We start from the raw sequence: 19,784 nt of genomic DNA, 5'->3' as shown, positions 1-19,784 counted from the left end.
TGAACTGATCGGAATAATAACTGCTTGTTGCTAATTAGTTCCTTATCGGGAACCCATATTTTTTTGACTTAGAAATACCTTATTGTGAATAAGGTTTTTTTAAGTCCAATATCCAAAGACTTCTATACAAATAATTCAGTTAATAACATTTCATGATACATGACAATTCAAACAATGAGCGGGCGCGGGTCATTTAGGTACTTACTTAATATATAAATAAAAAACTATTCACAATAAATTAATTTTATTTCTTATTAAAATACAAAAATAGGACGTACATAGATCACAGCGCTGTCCTATTTGGTAAACATTCGCCGCTAATCGTAACAGAAATTTATTTATACATATTTGACTTAGGTTTTCTAACACCCATTTTCCATTAAAATAATTTGAATTATTTCGTTGTAGAAGTTTTATCTAAATATAGAATACGTTAATTTTTATTTCACATAGATGGTAATAACCACGCTTCAAATACAAAGCAGAGATAACACGAAAATATCACGACATGTACCTAAGGGTAATGAAACTGCAAACCGTACTGACGCAACAGGACGAGCGCGAGGGTGTGAAAGGGTAACGGGAGGGGGGGAGGGTCCTATATGGTTGCCGTGTAGTATACTGAAACGACATGGGCGTGGCCTTTCACACCAATACCATCCAAGCATTCAAAGAGATGCCAAATGCCCAAAAACTTCCGAAAACAATAAATCTAAACGCCGTTTAACAAATTCAATTTAGTATAATATTAATTAAGAAAAATATTTTCTTGTTAGTGCCAAATACAGAATCAGTCTACCAAACTGACTTCAAATTTTATAGGGGCCATGTAATTGCAAATGAGTGGTTTTTAGTAGTATTTTGTTGGTACGAGACGTCGAAGCTCATGGTCGCTGAGAGGGAATGGAGAGGGCTATGCTCGGAGTGTTCCTTCAGATCGAATCGGAAATGAGGAAGATCTCCTTAGTAGTAGGAGAACTTAAGTGGTGAATTTGACCAATATAGCCCAGTTGGTTGGGAAACTTAAGTGGCAGTGGGCAGGGCACATAGCTCGACGGGCAAATTGCCGTTGGGACAGTAAGGTCCTCGAATGGCGACCACGTACCGGAAGACGTAGTGTTGGTAGACTCCCACAAGATGGACCGACGATCTGGTCAAGATGGCCGGAATACGTTGGATGATGGCAGCGCATCATGTCGATCTTTGGGGGTGGCCTTTGACCAGCAGTGGACGTCTTCCGGCTGAAATGATGATGAGACGGCGAAGGTCAGCCGGTGTATTTATAGTATTCTATTTTGGAGAAATTTAATAATTAAAGCTTTGTATCTCGTTCTCTTCGGATTTATTGGTTTTTCCTGACTTCGCAAAACCGGTGAAGGTGGCTTTATTGTAACTAGAATCACTACACACTTAGGGCTATATTTCACTGAGACACCATGGCGGCACTACCAGTCGCCGCTACTAATAAAATTCTACAGCTCTATAGAGAGGTCTCTCACCTAGTGTCCGTTTGGTTGCGCAACCAATATGGTGACGCGACCACCTCGGACGCGTCATAACTCCAGTGTCTCAATGGTGTCTCGCTTAGCGGCCGTTTTCAATAACCTATCTATCCTTAGTTTTAGTCACTAGACGTAGACAAAACTATCCGTATAGGTACACTTACTAACATTTCAATAACTTAACGACATAACACAACTTAAGACAGGACTATAACTGTATTAGACATAGCTATGGATAGAAAAGATCTTGTCATTAAACGGTGACAGCAATGTATCCGTAACTAGAGATACGTCATTGAACACGGCCGTAAATATTACCCTTACTACACGTTACATTATAAGAGATATCTCTAAAGGACTCGTTAGCAAGCCACATGATGACAAATAGATACAAATTAACATCAACTCAAGTTCCTTTAATAATTAAAATCGGAGAATCCGTCCGTAACTGAGTTTTTAACGTGTTACACTTCTACATTCGAATTGATTACAATATACTACAATCAAACCATGAAAGTAAGAAATGTAATTTCTATCTTTAAGGTGTATTTGAAGTAGTCATTTCAATAAATTAGCACAAGAATTGACGAACAAAATTTTATTTCAAAAACAGTTTAAATTACCTCCTGAACGTGGGCTTCTTACAGAAGTGTTGGAAAAATCCATTTAGATGTTAACTAGAGCCGATTTCCGGCCGTTTTCAATAACCTCTCTATGCTTAGTTTAACTTACTAGACGTAGACAAATCTATTCTTTTACGCTTGCTTAAATTTGAATAAACTATTGACAGATAGCATTGCACTATAACTATATTGGACATAACAATGGTCATTAAACGGTGACAGCAATGTATCAGTATGTAAAACTGACGATAGATAGGTTATTGAAAACGGCCGTTAAACGTGTTATCTACGGATAGAATAATTACTAACTTGAAAACACATAGAACAAAAAAATTGCTTCAAAATTGAGGTGACAAGCATAAGAAATATTTTACAGACTATTCAAAAAATACAATGAGAATACGAAAATACGTATTAAGGAAAAGTAATCCCTAAAATACAAAACAAAACAAACATAACTTAAGATTCTTACTCCAAAATAATATTAAAAACAATACGAATGTACTTTAATTTAAAAAAAAAACCCCAAAACTTTGGAGGATATTACTAGTAATTCGCTCAACAGACAACAGAGCACACTGTAACCTTAACGTGACCTTGAAATAAATTTTGCAAAATACCCCTTTTTGATTCTTCATTCCGGTATACTTAGATCATTTATACGTCCAGCTGCGTACTGACAGCTGCGTAAACGTCAAAATAAATTGAGGTTGACTGAACTCTATTGTATAAGTTATTCTTTTATTTTAGTTTCGCTTTTGTATTTAGACAGTGTTTTTATCGTATTTCATTTTAAGAATTTGATTAGACTATTAAATTATGTCTGGTATCGAAGCTGAAACACGGCTCATACTAGTTTAGCTGTCTTTGTGACCTGTTTATAAATAATATAACTTACAAACATTAATATAAACTTCTACTATTTTTATTGTTGTTAAATTTGACAAAATAAAGTAATTATTATTATCAATATTGCACGCACACTAACATAAAGTGACACACAAAATACGAGTGTGAGACGTAGTCTGTCACGCACACTTAACTAATAATAATAATAAAACAAACTTGGCCTGTTTTCATCGGTTGTCCAACATCAAAAGGCCTATCTAGACGAATAAATGATCTAAGCCGGTTTGTTCAAAAAATAAGACTAGAAAATTTATATAACATTTGCTTCTACTGAGGTAGAGACGCGTATGGTTTTAAAAGGAGACAAGCAACCACAAATCATCAAAAATGGTTTACTCTATCGGAAATGACTCTCTTAATAAGACACATAATAGCTTTAAGGATAAATATACATATATACTTTTACAATAAAGTCCCAGCCACTGTTCAGGCATCATCAATAACTAAATTTAAATATTTTATTAAAAAATGGCTCTGTTGTAAATATTACTGGGAACAGATTATGATTATTTTCCAGCTATAACCTTTATAATTTTTTATTAAAATGAGGGCAAAAAATTAATGCTGGGAGAATTTCTTGGACCGTTTCTTCTCTCTCAGTGTGCCATTTGTTTCCGAAGCGGTGGTAGTATTTTAACTGACATCAAAAATAATTCTAACGGATTAAATAATATCACACCATGGGAAGGGAGCCATGGCTATTCACTTAATAGATCTTATTTTATTCTTACGAAATTGTACAAAAATTAATTTTAAAATATAAATCTAATGGGAAGTGAAAATTGAAAAGAGTGTGTCGGCGGCCTACGAAATGAAAGTACAAGTCGCCAAGGGCGTAGCAAAGTACGGGAATGCTCAAGAACCATAAAGTATGAATATTACGTAGGTAGCCTATTAAATACTTTTATAAAATTGTACTATGCATGGTTGAATGAAGCCTTTACCATCGATATATTCATCTCCTGCCCTCCCTACATGTGGTATCCGGACAGTAATTCCGAACACTCCCCGTGGTAGATATATAGGCCACACATCTCTACGCAGTATCAAAGGGTTTAATCGCTATATCACTACCACACCAAATACATAAGGTTTTTAGAAAAGAAATCTTCTCAACACCGAAGTAAATAATAATATTCAAATATTTTTATACCCCACGCAAGTTGCCTATTTTATCCCGAATATCACATATAGTCAAATATTCTCAGCGCAAAAATAAATTAAATTAATTTAAACAATTGTGCCATTTTTGGCTTAAAATTCCGAATCCAATTTTTTTTATTTACTATCCTCATCCTCAAACTGACAAAAAATAAAGTACAGCTTCCATTGACGTACAATATACATGATATATGACGTACAGATACCTACACTCGCAATCACGCTTAAAAATTGTCCGAAACAAAACTCTGCCTACGCGCCTATTAGGCAGAGTTTACGTTCATACACTTTGAACATTACTGCAACGAAATAAGGTGTAAATTTGAATGAATGTTATATGTACATGTTAATGTCTACGCCGTTCGGACATTTTTGGCGACCTTTTACTAAGCGATTACTACGACAATGACAGCTTCATTTAAAAGAAGAATTACATAAACCAAAAAGCCGTGTATAAATTAAATAAATATAATCCCAAAATAACTCCTAACGATGTATTACCAAGTAGAACACTATTATTATAAGCGTCAAGCAAAAACTAATAAAGGTATGACCACACCAGACACTTACTTTCTAAATATGATAATAGTTTACTATAAAACAAAAATATTATCTAGTCTCTAGACAAGAATAGATTCTAGTGTATATTTATTAAATGCTCGTGTCGCAGTGTTTGTTGCCATACTCCTCCGAAAGGGCTCTTGGTCGATTTGTAGGTAGTCTGAGATTTTGTGTAACCTTTCCATTTTTATTAATTGAAATGGCGATACAACGTTTGCCAAAACAACTAGTAAAATATAATGTTATAAAATTTAAATAAAAATGTGGAGAGGTAAGTGATATCTTTTATACCGAATACTCGAATCGTTAAGCATCTAGTGTGTTCGTACCTTAAATATTTATTTACTAATACTAAAATGGTTTTATCATAATTTAAAACGGTATCAGCTAATTAGCGGTGCCTGGATACGAACTCCCTGCAAAAAAATTTTTAACAAACGTAAGTTAAAATCTTAATAAAAGTAATAAAAACATTCACCAGTGGCAGGCTCCTTTGCACAAGGCTAGATTACGTGGTACCCATAATCTAGCCCGCATGGCTAGATTATGGGTACCACAACGGCGACTTTTTCTGCCGTGAAGCAGTAATGTGTAAGCCCTGTTGTTTCAGTCTGAAGGGCGCCATAGCTAGTGAAATTACCGGGCAAATGAGACTTAACATCTTACAATTGCGCTCGTCACCTTGAGACATAAGTGTCTCAAGGTGACGAGCGCAATTGTAGTGCCGCTCAGAATTTTTGGATGTTTCAACACGGACGAGTAAAGAACGGACTGCCGTGATATTAGCAAGTGAAGCACCTTTATGCTAGTGTGTGTGCGGTATACCAGTGACACATTTTTTTCTCCCTTAAATAATCATATATGGCCACAAATACTTATATAGTATGGTTTTTAACAACGCACATCGGCAATTTTAAAATATTTTATTGCGACGCAAACTGATCTGTCACAGACGATGGCAAATCTCATAATGGGGGCCGATCGGCTTGTATTAGTGTGTGTGCGTGGGGCTATGTATTTACACGTTTACCGGCTTATTTTGGTGCCTCACTGTTATGTATGGTGACACGGAGTCCTTCTTTTTTTACTCGTCCGTGTGTTTCAAGAATCCTGAGCGGCACTGCATTGTAATGGGCAAGGCGTATCAATTAAAATCAGCTGAAAATCAAAAAACTGAGAACAAACGAGCGTACGGGTCACCTGGTGTTAAGTGATCACCGCCGCCCACATTCTCTTGCAACACCAGAGGAATCACAGGAGCGTTGACGGCCTTTAAGGAATGTGTACGCACTTTTTTTGAAGGTACCCATGTCGTATCGTCCCGGAAACCCTGTACAAGGAAGTCCCGTCCCTTATCATCATAAAAAATAAAACACAAGATTTTTTTTAGAAAAGGAGGAAAAACGAGTATACACACGGGTCCTCTGATGGTAGTTGATCACCGCGACCCAACTCTCTCTTGTAACACCAGATAATTCACAAGAGAGTTGCCAGACTATTAAAACAAAACTATTCTTTATTTCTCTCTTGAGTGAATCTTCATTTTATGTGAATCTCTTTAGTAGCGTGGAGCATATTTAAGACAGGAAGCACTATCATTACATGACTCGAAAAAGTAGGCAATTCTTTAGATGCAACTATAGAGCGAATAAACTTTTTTTTTTTATGGAATAGGAGTACAAACGAGCGTACGGGTCACCTGTTGTTAAGTGATCACCGCCGCCCACAATCTCATGCAACACCAGAGGAATCACAGGAGCGTTGCCGGCCTTTAAGGAAGGTGTACGCGCTTTTTTTGAAGGTACCCATGTCGTATCGTCCCGGAAACACCGCACAAGGAAGTTCATTCCACAGCTTTGTAGTACGTGGAAGAAAGCTCCTTGAATACCGCACTGTGGAGAACCGCCACACATCCAGATGGTGAGGATGATAACCTAACTTGTGGCGTGTCGTGCGAAGGTGGAATTCGGCGGCAGGAATCAGGTTAAACAGCTCTTCGGAACACTCTCCGTAATAAATACGGTAGAAGACACATAATGAAGCGACGTCTCTACGCAACGCCAAGTGATCCAGCCGTTCACAGAGCACTAGAAACTAATTTAGGAAACATATTGGTGTGCTTTGACTTAAACAAAATCAGTAGGCAATTGTTTAGCGCGCACCACTTGTATTTCATTGATCCAAAAAGCGATTTAAGTGAAGTATATTGGCAGTGGTAAGCACTTATCACCTGGCTCGCAAAAGAAGGCAAATCTTTAGCGTTGTGCGCTTGTTTTGAATGCAACTATAGAGGGAATAAACTAATTTAGGCATACACTTTGTGTGATTTAATCAAAATCAGTAGGTAAGTGTTTAGCGTACTCCTCTTGTATTTCATTGGTCTCAAAAGCGATTTTATTTGTATTGGTAAGCACTTTTCACCTGGCTCGCAAAAGAAGGCAAATCTTTAGCGTTGTGCGCTTGTTTTGAATGCAACTATAGATGGAATAAACTAATTTAGGCATACACTTTGTGTGATTTAATCAAAATCAGTAGGCAAGTGTTTAGCGTACTCCTCTTGTATTTCATTGGTCTCAAAAGCGATTTTATTTGTATTGGTAAGCACTTATCACATGATTCGTAAGTAGGCAACTCTATAGCGTTGTCCACTTGTTTTAAATGCAATTATAGAGGGAATAGACTCATTTAGGCAAAAACTGTGTGTGATTTAATGAAAATCAGTAGGCATGTGTTTAGCGTGCTCCACCTGTATTTCAATGATCCAAAAAGTGATTTAAGTAAAGTATATTTGCCAGGTAAGCACTTATCACATGACTCGCATAAGTAGGCTACTCTTGCAACTCTCTTGCTTGCTGGCAACGGCGTTGTCCACTTGTTTAAAATGCAACTATTAATCGAATAAACCAATTTAGGCACATCTTTGTGAGCATTTCCTTAACCAAAATAAGTAGGAAAGTGTTTAGCGCACTCCAATCGTAATTCATTAATTCAAAAAGCGATTTTAGTGAGCGTATACTTAGTCTGGCCATAAATACTGTTACAATTAAAAATAAACAAAATATTACATTTTAATTTGGAATCTGTCATTTTTATATGATTGTTCATTGAGTTTTCTCATTTTGGCGCCAATTCATTGTACAATATTTTGCGATATTAAAATGGAGTGGGGTGATAAAGAGAACCGAATCGCTGTGACTGCATTACACACAGTAGGTATGGAGCCAAATGCAATTTTTAAAACTCTCCATACGCTTGGTATTATTAAAATGTTAGTGTACAGGGCTATTAATAGGTACAATGACACCAATGTGACAGAACAAGATCTGACCGTCCACGTAGTTTTCGTACGAAAAAGATGGTCAAAGCATTAAGGTAAAGAATTGGAAGAAATCCTGTCCGAAAGCAAAAGATTTTATCCCGGGGGATGAAGATAGAACCATGTTGGGTATTTTATATAAGACTACGCGCTATAAGAGACGTACTGGTCATTTCTTAACTGATTATTAAAAAAAGAATAATGTGGTAAAATCGAAACAACTACTGAAGCGGTACGTAAAGGAAGGTCACAGAAAAATTGTGATGAGATTTTTTTTACAATTGAGCAACATTTTAACAAACAAAATGACCGTATTTAAAATCAAAGCTCTAAGGAAGCTTCCCAATTAGTCGACAGAGTGCAACGTGGGCATTATCCGACTTCAGTGATTGTTTGGTGTTGTACTAGCTATGAAGGAGTGACTAAGCCATACTTTTGTGAAAAAGATATCAAAACATCGGCACAAGTGTATCAAGATACCATTCATGAGAAGGTATTGAAGCCACTTAACAACACCATGTTCAATAACCAGGAACGGTCCTTCCAGCAAGACTCGGTGCCGGGTTATAAAGCTCAGTCTACGCAGTCTTGGTTGGAAACGAACTTTTCGGACTTCATTAGAGCTGAAGACTGGCCGTCGTCTAGTCCCGATCTTCATCTAGTGGATTATGATTTATGGACAATTTTAGAGAGTACGGCTTGCTCTAAGCGCCATGATAATTTGGAGTCCCTAAACCAATCCGTACGATTGTCATTGAAAAATTTTCCCATGGAAAGAGTGCGTGCTTCTATTGATAACTAGCCTTGTTTAAAGGATTGTTTTGCAGCCAATGGAGACCACTTCAAATAAGATTTTTATATTTAAAATTGTTTTATATTTAATAAATGTTATTTGCAATAGAAGTTTTTTATTTTTCTTTGTTTCAGTATTTAGGGCAAGACTAGGCAAGTGTTTAGCATACTCCCCCTGTATTGGATTCGATTCCAAAGCGATCCAACAAAATTTTAAAGCATTAATTTTAGGTTTTAACTTACCCAACAACAGTAGGCAACTGTTTAGCGTGACATATAAACTTGTGTCCTAAGCGCTCGCTTTTATCGAACGCGTGGAGTTTAATTTTTGACTCGTCGTTGTTACGCGACTTCAACACAGCACGGAACAACTGAAATTAGATTTAATAATTCTAAGAAGCAACCAGTGTAATTTGATAAGACAGAAAAAATATAAATTTTTATCAGTCGTGTAATATAACTTAATAACTCTTACGGCCTCACAAATAAACTTGATATAAAGTTATCCGTGAATAAACGAGCCTTGCGAAATTCTCTAAGGAAAAAGCGATTCAATTATAAAACGTGCATTCGTTAATAGAAATGACGGCAATAATCTTGTAAAAACGGAGATAGCCGAAATTCACTATGTTTTAAGAAACTGCTCGCTTTTAAACTTATCCGGATTATACTTCGTCGCCAATCGCTGTACTGTAATTACTACTATTTCAAACTTATGTCAAATGACTGCACGTTTCATACTAAATCAAATTTCAATATTTACTTAGGCAGCCCGCCTCACGTAGTATTTATATCCTCTTTGGAATTAACGAAGATTATGCATAATGTTTACAATTAGAAATTTTGCTCGTGATTGGTTAATTCAGAAGAATAACGTATCGAGCGTTTATTTTCAAGGCAGTGTGACATTCGGAAAACTTCAGAATCATCATTGTATTGAGTGTTGTCAGCGATATGATCAACATTTTACATATTTTGGTATATGTTAAGGTAACACTTTAAAGCAAGTTTATAATTAAGGCCGTTAAAATATATATCAGTAATTTTTTTGTATGTCGAATTGACGAAGGATAAAAAGAAAGATATTTCTAGGATTTCTATCTTGTGCTACTCATAACACCGGCAGTGGTTTTGGGTTCGACTTCCCATATCTGGTATTGTTTACCTCCGTTTCGTTTTCGTTCCTGGGAAACTTGATATTGAGGATTCGTATATTGAGGAATTTGCTAGAGACTGTGACAATCATAATGTTAACACCTGCCTTGCCTCGTTAATGCCTTCTACTCGGTTAAGTCTAGGAAGTAATTTATTTTTAGTAATTTTTTGATTGTTTCGTAAATAAAGCGTCTGTCGTAAAGCCTGGGACTAGATTATGATTATTTTAACGCAATCGCTATAAAATGAGCGCAAAAAAGAATGCTGGTAGAGTTTCTTGCACCGCTTCTTTTCTCTCAGAGCGCCATTTGTTTTCGAAGCGGTAGTAGTATCTAGTATATTTGAAATGACATCAACAAGAATTCTACAGGAATCAATTTTACCATTGATAATATATACCTTTTATGCCATTTATTGGGCGATGTATATGCTTTTACAATATGATCCCAGAAAATGTAAAAGGTTTGTGTGGGAAAGGTTATTATAACATAAACGATTTTCTTAATGATACAGGCTGGGAATGAAGCGGACACACTCAGGCTCTATAATTATAAATGTTTATTGTACGATATTACATCGTTATCCATATTTTTATAAAAAAAAACCCCACTGAGTTTCTTGCGCCCGTTCGCCCGTTCCGTTGCGCAGGTCTGAGGCAGAGCATAAGTGATTTTGAATCCTATTTTAAATAAAACATATTTGAATTTGAATAGCAGTCTGTCCATCTTGCAATGGATGATATTTTACAGGAAATATGTTCAGGAAATAAGTCTCGCGTTTCGGCAGAGTGGAAACAACAGTTGTTGAGTAAGTAGCACTGCACTGGGGGCGTCCACTCTCAACCAATGACCGATTGAAACTCGCATTCATTTACTGTCGATGTCTTGACAGTGACTATGATTGTTAACACATGTTTAATTCAGACTAGATGTCAAGACACTACAAAATACATTATTCCTTCTAAGCTTTTCAAACTTTTATCCATGCTCTCTAATCTATATATATATATAAAAATGAATTGCTGTTCGTTAGTCTCGCTAAAACTCGAGAACGGCTGGACCGATTTGGCTAATTTTGGTCTTGAATTATTTGTGGAGGTCCAGAGAAGGTTTAAAAGGAAAATAAATATGAAAATGCTCGAAATTAAATCAAAACAACAACTTTGTTTTTCCTTTGATGTGTCCCCTGTCGTGCAGAAATCAAATTGAAAGAATAGGTTAATATGAATAACTAATAAGAATTTTTACATCTTTCTAACTTTCTCAGGAGTTATAAAAACAAACTTTAATTTAATTATTGATTTTTTCTCATTACTTTATATAGCAATACAACGTTTGCTGCGTCAGCTAGCCTACAATAATTATTTTCTATGAATAGTTGAAATCTATTGTTACTTAAGCAATTATAGCTAACTCACATATTGACAAAGGTATTATTTGCTTAAGATTGTAGTAAATTGGATCTAATTCTAGAAAAACGTTCTAAACCACAATCATGTCGAAATTGAGTTAAGAACACAAAACTGGTCACGTGATTCACCTTAACGGATTGACAAAAGATGGCAGCTCTCTTACTACCACTCTTTAAATGAGATCATGCCTTAGTAGCCCAACCCACATATATGGAATACACTAATATTTATAAAACTTTAAACACGAATACCTTAAAATGTGATGATTGTGGCTTGGCACGTTTTTCAGGAACTATGTCCAATCACTTTGGAGATGCAAAAACGTCTCGAGTACACAAATAAAATTTGAAAACCGCACAAAAAAATCGAACCTCTCGAGTTCCGTGCGAGTGCTCTGCCAACCGAGCCAACCGTTCGAGTGACGTATCGTTATAAAATCTTGTATGCTTTGTTCAACTCTCAGGTTGTGGCTTCATCTACAGGATCTACTTTACAGTTGATAACCTGCTCAACCCCAATATTTGCATATTAGAAAATGAGAGTTGAAGTCTCGCACGAAACGCGAGAGGTCGTGGGTTCGAGTCCCGCATTGTTGATAAAATTTTATTTTCAAATTTTATTTGTGTATTAATCCTGGAAGTGAAAGTAATTTAGCTGTAGTACCTACCTTAACACCGACAACGAAGGGTACTATGACGTCATCTTTGGCGTGTAGAATCAGTACGGGCAGATTATCCACTTTGGAGAGGTGTTCGTCGGAGTTGAACGAGTACTTGTCGTTGCGCACGAACGGGCTCACGAACGTACTCTCAAAGTACGGCAGCCATGACACTAGCTGGTGACGTCATTTGCATTCAAAAATGGGTATTATTTAAATGGTAAGCATAGTATTGATATTTTTGTGAGCAGAACAATATAGTATGTGAGCAGAAATAGCTAATTAATCAGCAACTCATAGCCAGCAAACATTTAAAAATCAATCAGCAATTTATGTCATAATTACTATTTAAAATATTTACTATTTTTGTACAATTATATTAATTATATTAGTTGCAATAAGCTGCTCCTGTGGAATAAAATCTTGGTAAGCCCTCAAAGGGTAACTGGCACTCGCTGGCTTTTGCCGCGGCCCGCTACGCTCGGTTCGTGCGTTGTTTTAACTGTTCTAACATAACCTAACCTTACCAATTTTTATAAATTATGGACTGGACAGTCACATCTCCCTTTTATCCATTTTTTAACGATAACTTTCAATTGGTAATAAGACAAGCTACTAAAATACACTGCTTATCTCGCTGACCAAGTAGTTATTTTGCGGACTGAATGTTTACTATCCAAACTCATGTTATTGTAAGCTAGCTAGCTAGCCTATTTATGATTTTTTTTTACCACTATCAAAATTATATGCGGAACAAGGATTGCTGCCTTGCAAACAAATTCTTTATAATTAGAATAAAATAGAAAAATAACGACCGAACAATTTCCGCTTCGGTTTTGTTTTGGCAAACTGTTCAAACAAAATATATGACCGGAGCATGCATATGCATTATTATTAATTAACGGATTTCTTTAACAAGTCATGTTGAAATCTGCAAACGTCACTCCATTTACCTACATGTTAGCTATGTTCATATCGTAACTATTCAAACTTCAGCGCTAGTCTGGTAAAAACATGGCAACACCCATCGTTACCATATACATCGCTTTACTGAAAGTAACCATATATATAGCATCATTCAAAGTAGTCAAATATATCGGGACACCACAACCGTCATAAATATAATAATAATAATATAATATTGACACACTTTTTACACAAATTATCTTGTCCCAAGTTACGCATATATAGCCTCTGTTATGGGCTACAAGACAATGATAATATATTTATATACTTACAATATACTTACTTAAATATACATAAATACATTTAAACATCCATGACTCAGAAACAAACATCCATATTCATCATATAAATGCTTGCACCTACCGGGATTCGAACCCGGGACCTCTAGCTTAGTAGGTAGGATCGCTAACCACTCGGCTATACAAGTCGTCACAATATAGCCACATTCAAAGCACCAAATAACACACAGTGTTCAAAAACATGTATATATATATATCCATATAACCTATCCAGGTTATAGGATTTAAATCAGATTTTTTATAGATTCTAATTAGATTGTCGACAAACTTTATCTTCAGTTGACATATTAATCTAAAACTCGAGAATGACTTTACTGATTTGGATAATTTTGGTCTTGAATTATTTGTGGACGTGAAGAGAAGGTTTTAAAAGGTGAATAAACATGGAAATGCTCGGAATTTATAGGTTCCGTAGCCAAATGGCAAAAAACGGAACCCTTATGGATTCGTCATATCTGTCTGTCCGTCCGTCCGTATGTCACAGCCACTTTTTTCCGAAACTATAAGAAGTATACTGTTGAACTAACTAGGTAAGTAGATGTATTCTGTGAGCCGCATTAAGATATTCACACAAAAATAGAATAAAACAATCTATTTTGAGGGTTCGCCATACTTAGAACTGAAACTCAAAAATTTTTTTTCATCAAACTCATAAGTGTGTGTGGGGTATTTATGGATAGGTCTTTAAAAATGATATTGAGGTTTCTAATATTTTTTTTCTAAACCGAATAATTTGCGCAAGAGACAGAGATTCCAAAGTGGTAAAACGTGACCCCCCCCCCCCCCTCCCCACCCCCTAATTTCTAAAATAAGAGAACCTACGGAACCCTTCATGGGCGGCTCCACCTCCCACTTGGCCGGTTTTTAACACATTAACTTATAAACTATATTATTCCCGAATACTAAAATTTTTTTTCTGTTTACACAACAGCGGCTTGTGGGTCAGCTAGTTGTGTATGACTGCTTTAGTTAACCGGTGGCGAATTAACCTAGACAAGCGTAACAAGACCGGGTGTGACGGACCAGTCTCATTCAATACCCACAAAATCTAGTCATCTATTCAAAAGTGGACAGCGAATTGATTGGGTTACCTTGGCAAGAGGATGGTGGGCGACTTCATCAGCCAGGTTGTTGAACGGAGCCTCTAGGATCAGACCATTCGCCTGTGGTAAGGGCTTAGTTTCCACCGCCTGCGATAACTCCTGCAAGTTTCCCAGCATATGTGATGATATTCCAGTACCTGCCAAAAAAAATATTGTGAAATTTACATAATTTACGACCACTTCCGAATCTGTAGATCCCAAATGAGAAATGGTGGCAAGAAGAAATTTAATTAAATAAAATTAATTATTAATTAAACTGAACAATCTGTTATTTTTAAAGTGATATTCCTCACTTCTAGGATTTATTTAAGCTGGAGCAGAGGGCATACATAATGCATCTCCATCTCCATCGGTCTTGAGCATCTCTCTTGATTTCACTCCAGGTCTTATGTCTTACCCTTTGTCAATGACAGTCCTCCGCCAGGTTTGCTTTACACGGCCACTAAAATTTATGAACGATGCGGGACTCGAACCCGCGACCACCTGAGAGTTGAACAAGACATACCAGATTTACGAACTATACGTCACTCGAACGATTGGCTCAGTGGAAGAGCGCTCGGACGGAACCCGAGAGGTAGAGAGAATTCTGGTTAAAAAATTTAATTTAATTAATTCCAGTTATCACTGTAAATATAACAAATTCTTGAGATTTGGAAGAGTGACATTTCTAGTCAATTTGCAGATTTTACTCTGTGCTTCCCCGCGGCGTAAAAAGAATAGGGAAGTCCCAGACCCAAGGCTTACGACGCCTTTACTAAGGGAAGGCTTCTTTGCCCAGGATGCCGGCTAGATTATGGGTACCACAACGGCGCCTATTTCTGCCGTGAAGCAGTAACGTGTAAGCATTATTGTATTACGGTCTGAACGGCGCCGTAGCTAGTGAAATTACTGAGCGAATGAGACTTAGCATCTTCTTATGTCTCAAGGTGACGAGCGCAATTGTAATGCCACTCAGAATTTTTGGGTTTTTCAAGAATTCTGAGCGGCACTGCATCGTCCTGCTCGTCTCGACACTTATTTTCATTAAAAAGAAGATTAAATTTTATTATTCATTATTTTGTCTTAATATTTTACCGGTTTCAAAAATACGAGAGACGGTCTTTGTGAACTTAGTCAAATGTCTTAGATTAAACACTTTTTACTAGTTAGTAGCTAGTAACTCAGAATTTTTTGGTTTGTCACGAATCTTGAGCGGCACTGCATTATAATAGGCAGGTGAGAGTCCTGCTCGTTTCGTCCCTTATTGTCATAAAAGGGACTCAGTACAACCGAATCGGAGTTCTATCTTTAAAAATGTAAAACAAACCACACACCCAACGAATGTCCCCACACAAAGACCGCGGGTCTCTTCTGAGCTGCTCTGATGGTGTTGTTAAGCCAGTCGTACACGACCACCGAGTCTTCGACGACGCCCCGTTCGCTGGGCACTATGTTTGTTGAATCGCCATAACCTTGAAACAGTTATTATTTATTACAATTTCATACATTACATAGTAGTTGTCTAAAGAAATAATTACAATATGTCAAATTAAAAGGTACACTTTAAAAGTTTTGTCATATAGACGATTCTTTTCAAGTATTAAAATGGATATAGTGTGTTATCTTTAAGAGATAGACATATACCCTCGCCGAATTTTTTGTAGACCTTATAAGATACACACAATCCCACTATTCCTTATTTTCTTATGTCTCAAAGGGTTTCTCCCAGACGGCTTATTTTTCTCCGACACCTCCAACAAATATCGTTAATGTATGTAAATATGTATACAAAAACTAAATAAAATATATATTTAAACGTTCCTCGAGAACCACGCTATCCATTGGTGAAAACAGCATGAAAATCGGTGCAGTACTTTATGAGTTTATCGCGAACCGAACAGACAGACAGGTAAATGTGCTAAATGTCAAAACTATGTAGTTGGAATAAAATAGAACCAAATTGTAATAACCATGTGATCAGTGGGAGGCTCCTTTGTGTAATAATATAATGATAATATTGACACACTTTTTACACAAATTATATTGCCCCAAGTTAAGCATATATAGCCTGTGTTATGGGTTGCAAGACAATGATATATTTAATACAATATACTTACTTAAACATACATAAATTCATATAAACATACATATAAGCATACATAAATACATTTAAACATCCATGACTCGGAAACAAACATCCACATTCATCATATAAATGCTTGCACCTACCGGGATTCGAACCCGGGACCTCTAGATTTGTAGGTAGGATCGCTAACCACTCGGCTATACTGGTCGTCGTCGTAATGTGAAAGCATTACTGTGTTTCGTACTGAAAGACGCCGTAACTAGTGAAATTACTGGGCAAATGAGACTTAACATCTTATGTCTCAAGGACGAGCGCAATTGTAGTGCCGCTCAGAATTTTTGGGTTTTTCAAGAATCCTGAGCGGCACTGTATTGTAATGTGCAGACCGTACCAATTACCATCAGCTGAACGTGCTGCTCGTCTCGTGCCTTATTTTTATTAAAAAAAAAAAAGATTAAATTTTATTAGTCATTATTTTGTCTTAATATTTAACCGGTTTCTAAAAGACAAGAGACGGTCTTTGTGAACTCAGTCAAATGTCTTAGATTACTTTCAACTAGTAGCTAGTAGTTAGCGATTACAAAAAAGGAGCAGTCTGTAGGCACGAGACGAAGACGTTGGCCTCACAACACTCGAGTAGTGGAATCTCACTAACCGAGAGACAAAGTGCTTAATTACCTACGAGGAATACATAAATACCTCAGATAATTTAAACGTCTAAAATCTAGACTCTAGATAGAGCTTGAAATAGGCTAGGTTTATTACTTATTATTACGTGTGCGTGACAAGCTACGTCCAACACTCGCAATTTGTATTGCGCTTTGTGTTAGTGTGCGTGTATTGCTCAGTGCTGCGTCAAATAGAGGTTAACAGTCATTCACAATTTTTGTTTCGACGATTTCACAGCTGTCGCAGTATCTAGACGTATAAATGAAGGTATTATAAACTTACCTCTGTAATCAAAAGCTATTGTATGAAAGTCCATCTGCTGAAAGAATTTATACAATTCTATTCTGTGAGACGCCGCGCGGGAATTCGAATTACCTGGAAAATGTAAAATTACAATTATCATCTACAACAGAAAACATTAACACGGTCTGTGTTATTAACAAACGAAGAATAATTTATTTAAATCGATTTTCTTACAAATACATTGTCATTAAATTACATTGTTAATAGTTATTTATGCAACTGTTGTGTAATAAGGGGTATTAAAACACGAATGTGGGTTTGCAGGGTGATAATAGTATCACATGAGTGTTTTAATACCTAATTATCAACAGTTGCATACAAGACTTTATCTACACCCCGAATATGAATCCTCTAAAAGACTCTGAAACAGTTAGCTTACTGCTAACATTAAAACAGCCAGCCCTAATAGTAACCTAATATTATCCCTTACTGATTATATACAAATAAACTAAGTATTAATGAAAGAATTATTAATTTTCGTAGTAATTTACATTTTGTATAGAGCAATTATTAAAATTCACTTGATTGTTATGTTATTTTGCAGCGTTTAAAATATCCGGCGGTGTGCTGTCAAAACTTGAATCACTCAGTTTTTCAAGAAAAATGGCGGGGTTTCGAATAATCTACTTTTTTTTACGGCGCGCCATGTTCTGGTAGTGAGGAACGCACGTAAACGAAAATGTTCTTTTTTTGAAATTCATTCAGATACCACGCAGCGAGCAATGTGGCTGTTTGTTGAAACTCTTTGTGCATGAAGGGATTGAAAAAAAACAGGGAGTGTTGTTATGAAATTCAGTACAACATTACAACACTCGTTTTGATGATGTAATGGTTATTACGACATTAGGTGTTTTAATGTTGGTAATAAGCTAACTTTTTCAGAATGTTTAATAGAGGGTTTAAAGCATGGGTGTAGATAAAATATTTTACAAACTTATATATAATGACTACATTGTGATTATCATAAATGGCCGTTCCCAATATTCAGTCTATCTCTTACTTGAGATAAAAATCGTAACTATCGTTGACTTTTCTGTCCCAATAAACTTATCGACGGTAACTCACCTTATCCGTACTCGCTGTCTGTCATAGCTTACCAGCGATAGAAGTTTGTATGGAAATTGCAAATCACGCGTCCCAATATAAGGCGATAAGAATGACATATCGGGTATATTGGGACAGCTTCAGATTATTGACAGCTAATAACTGACAGTAGAAGGTAGTAATTTATCTCTATCTGTAGATAGTTTATTGCAAACGGCCGTTAATCGCCACACTGGAGACTGTATCGTGGGATCAAATAGAGCTATGATTAACAGTAAACCATTATTATTAGACGACTTGTATAGTATATATCTTGGTAGTCATCATTGACAATACAATTAACGGGATTTTTTTTGTCATTATCTTACCCTTGTCACTACAGAATTACATGACAGAGAAAAGTCATTTGAAACTTGGAGTAACTTTAAAATAACACAGAACGCGTTCAGACACGTTCCTTACAAATTTATACTAACGTAATAAAGAGGTAAATTTTGTGAGGTTGTAGAGAGTAATCTCTGGATCTACTGAACTGATTTTGAAAATTCTGTTACCAATAGAAAGGCACATTATTTGTGAGTGTAATAGGCTACCATATACTAATATACCATTGGGAGGCTCCTTTGCACAGGATGCCGGCTAGATTATGGGTATTTCTGCAGTGAAGTAGTAATGTGTAAACTTTACTGTTTCGGTCTGAAGGGCGCCGGAAATTACTGGGCAGTTGTAGTGCCGATCAGAATTTTTGGGGTTTTTCAAGAATCCTGAGCGGCACTGCATTGTAATGGGCAAGGCGCATCAATTCCCATCAACTGAACGTCCTGCTCGTCTCGTCCCTTATTTTCATAAAAAAAAGGCTATATATTAATCCCCAAACATGAAAATATTTTTTCGTGGTTTTTCTGGATTGTTTTATAATATCCGAAAGCTAAGTTATCTAAAGTTTGATCGTGTAATATAGGCTTACAGTCCCCGGTCAAGCGCGTTCTTGTGGAGTACAATTTAATAATTAATTAATAATGAATTTAATAATTTCACCATTGGAAGGCTCGTTTGCATAGGATGGCGGCTAGATTAGGGGTACCACAACGGCGCCTATTTCTGCAGTGAAGCAGTAATGTGTAAACTTTACTGTTTCGATCGTCGTAGCTAGTTAAATTACATGGCAAATGAGACTTAACATCTTATGTCTCAAGGTGACGAGCGCAATTGTAGTGCCGCTCACAATTTTTGTGGGCTTGTTTAGA

At 36.4% G+C, this 19,784-nt stretch overlaps 1 protein-coding gene across 2 annotated transcripts in view; it reads right to left on the bottom strand.

Annotated features, from left to right (window-relative positions):
- Positions 1-227: 227 nt before the first annotated feature.
- The window catches only part of LOC126976243 (lysophosphatidylserine lipase ABHD12-like), a 36,518-nt gene continuing 16,961 nt past the window's right edge, over positions 228-19,784 (bottom strand). For both annotated transcript variants that reach the window (XM_050824476.1, XM_050824483.1), the window contains exons 5-10: positions 17,473-17,565; positions 15,770-15,907; positions 14,445-14,593; positions 12,098-12,265; positions 9,108-9,235; positions 228-5,172 (exon numbers count right to left, since the gene is read on the bottom strand). In XM_050824476.1, the coding sequence (XP_050680433.1) occupies positions 5,148-5,172; positions 9,108-9,235; positions 12,098-12,265; positions 14,445-14,593; positions 15,770-15,907; positions 17,473-17,565 (701 nt within the window). In that variant the 3' untranslated portion in view covers positions 228-5,147. The remainder of the gene's footprint in view (positions 5,173-9,107; positions 9,236-12,097; positions 12,266-14,444; positions 14,594-15,769; positions 15,908-17,472; positions 17,566-19,784) is intronic.

This window comes from Leptidea sinapis, chromosome 2 (assembly GCF_905404315.1).
Source record: "Leptidea sinapis chromosome 2, ilLepSina1.1, whole genome shotgun sequence".
Lineage (NCBI taxonomy): Eukaryota > Metazoa > Arthropoda > Insecta > Lepidoptera > Pieridae > Leptidea > Leptidea sinapis.
This window is presented reverse-complemented; position numbering and strand designations above follow the sequence as displayed.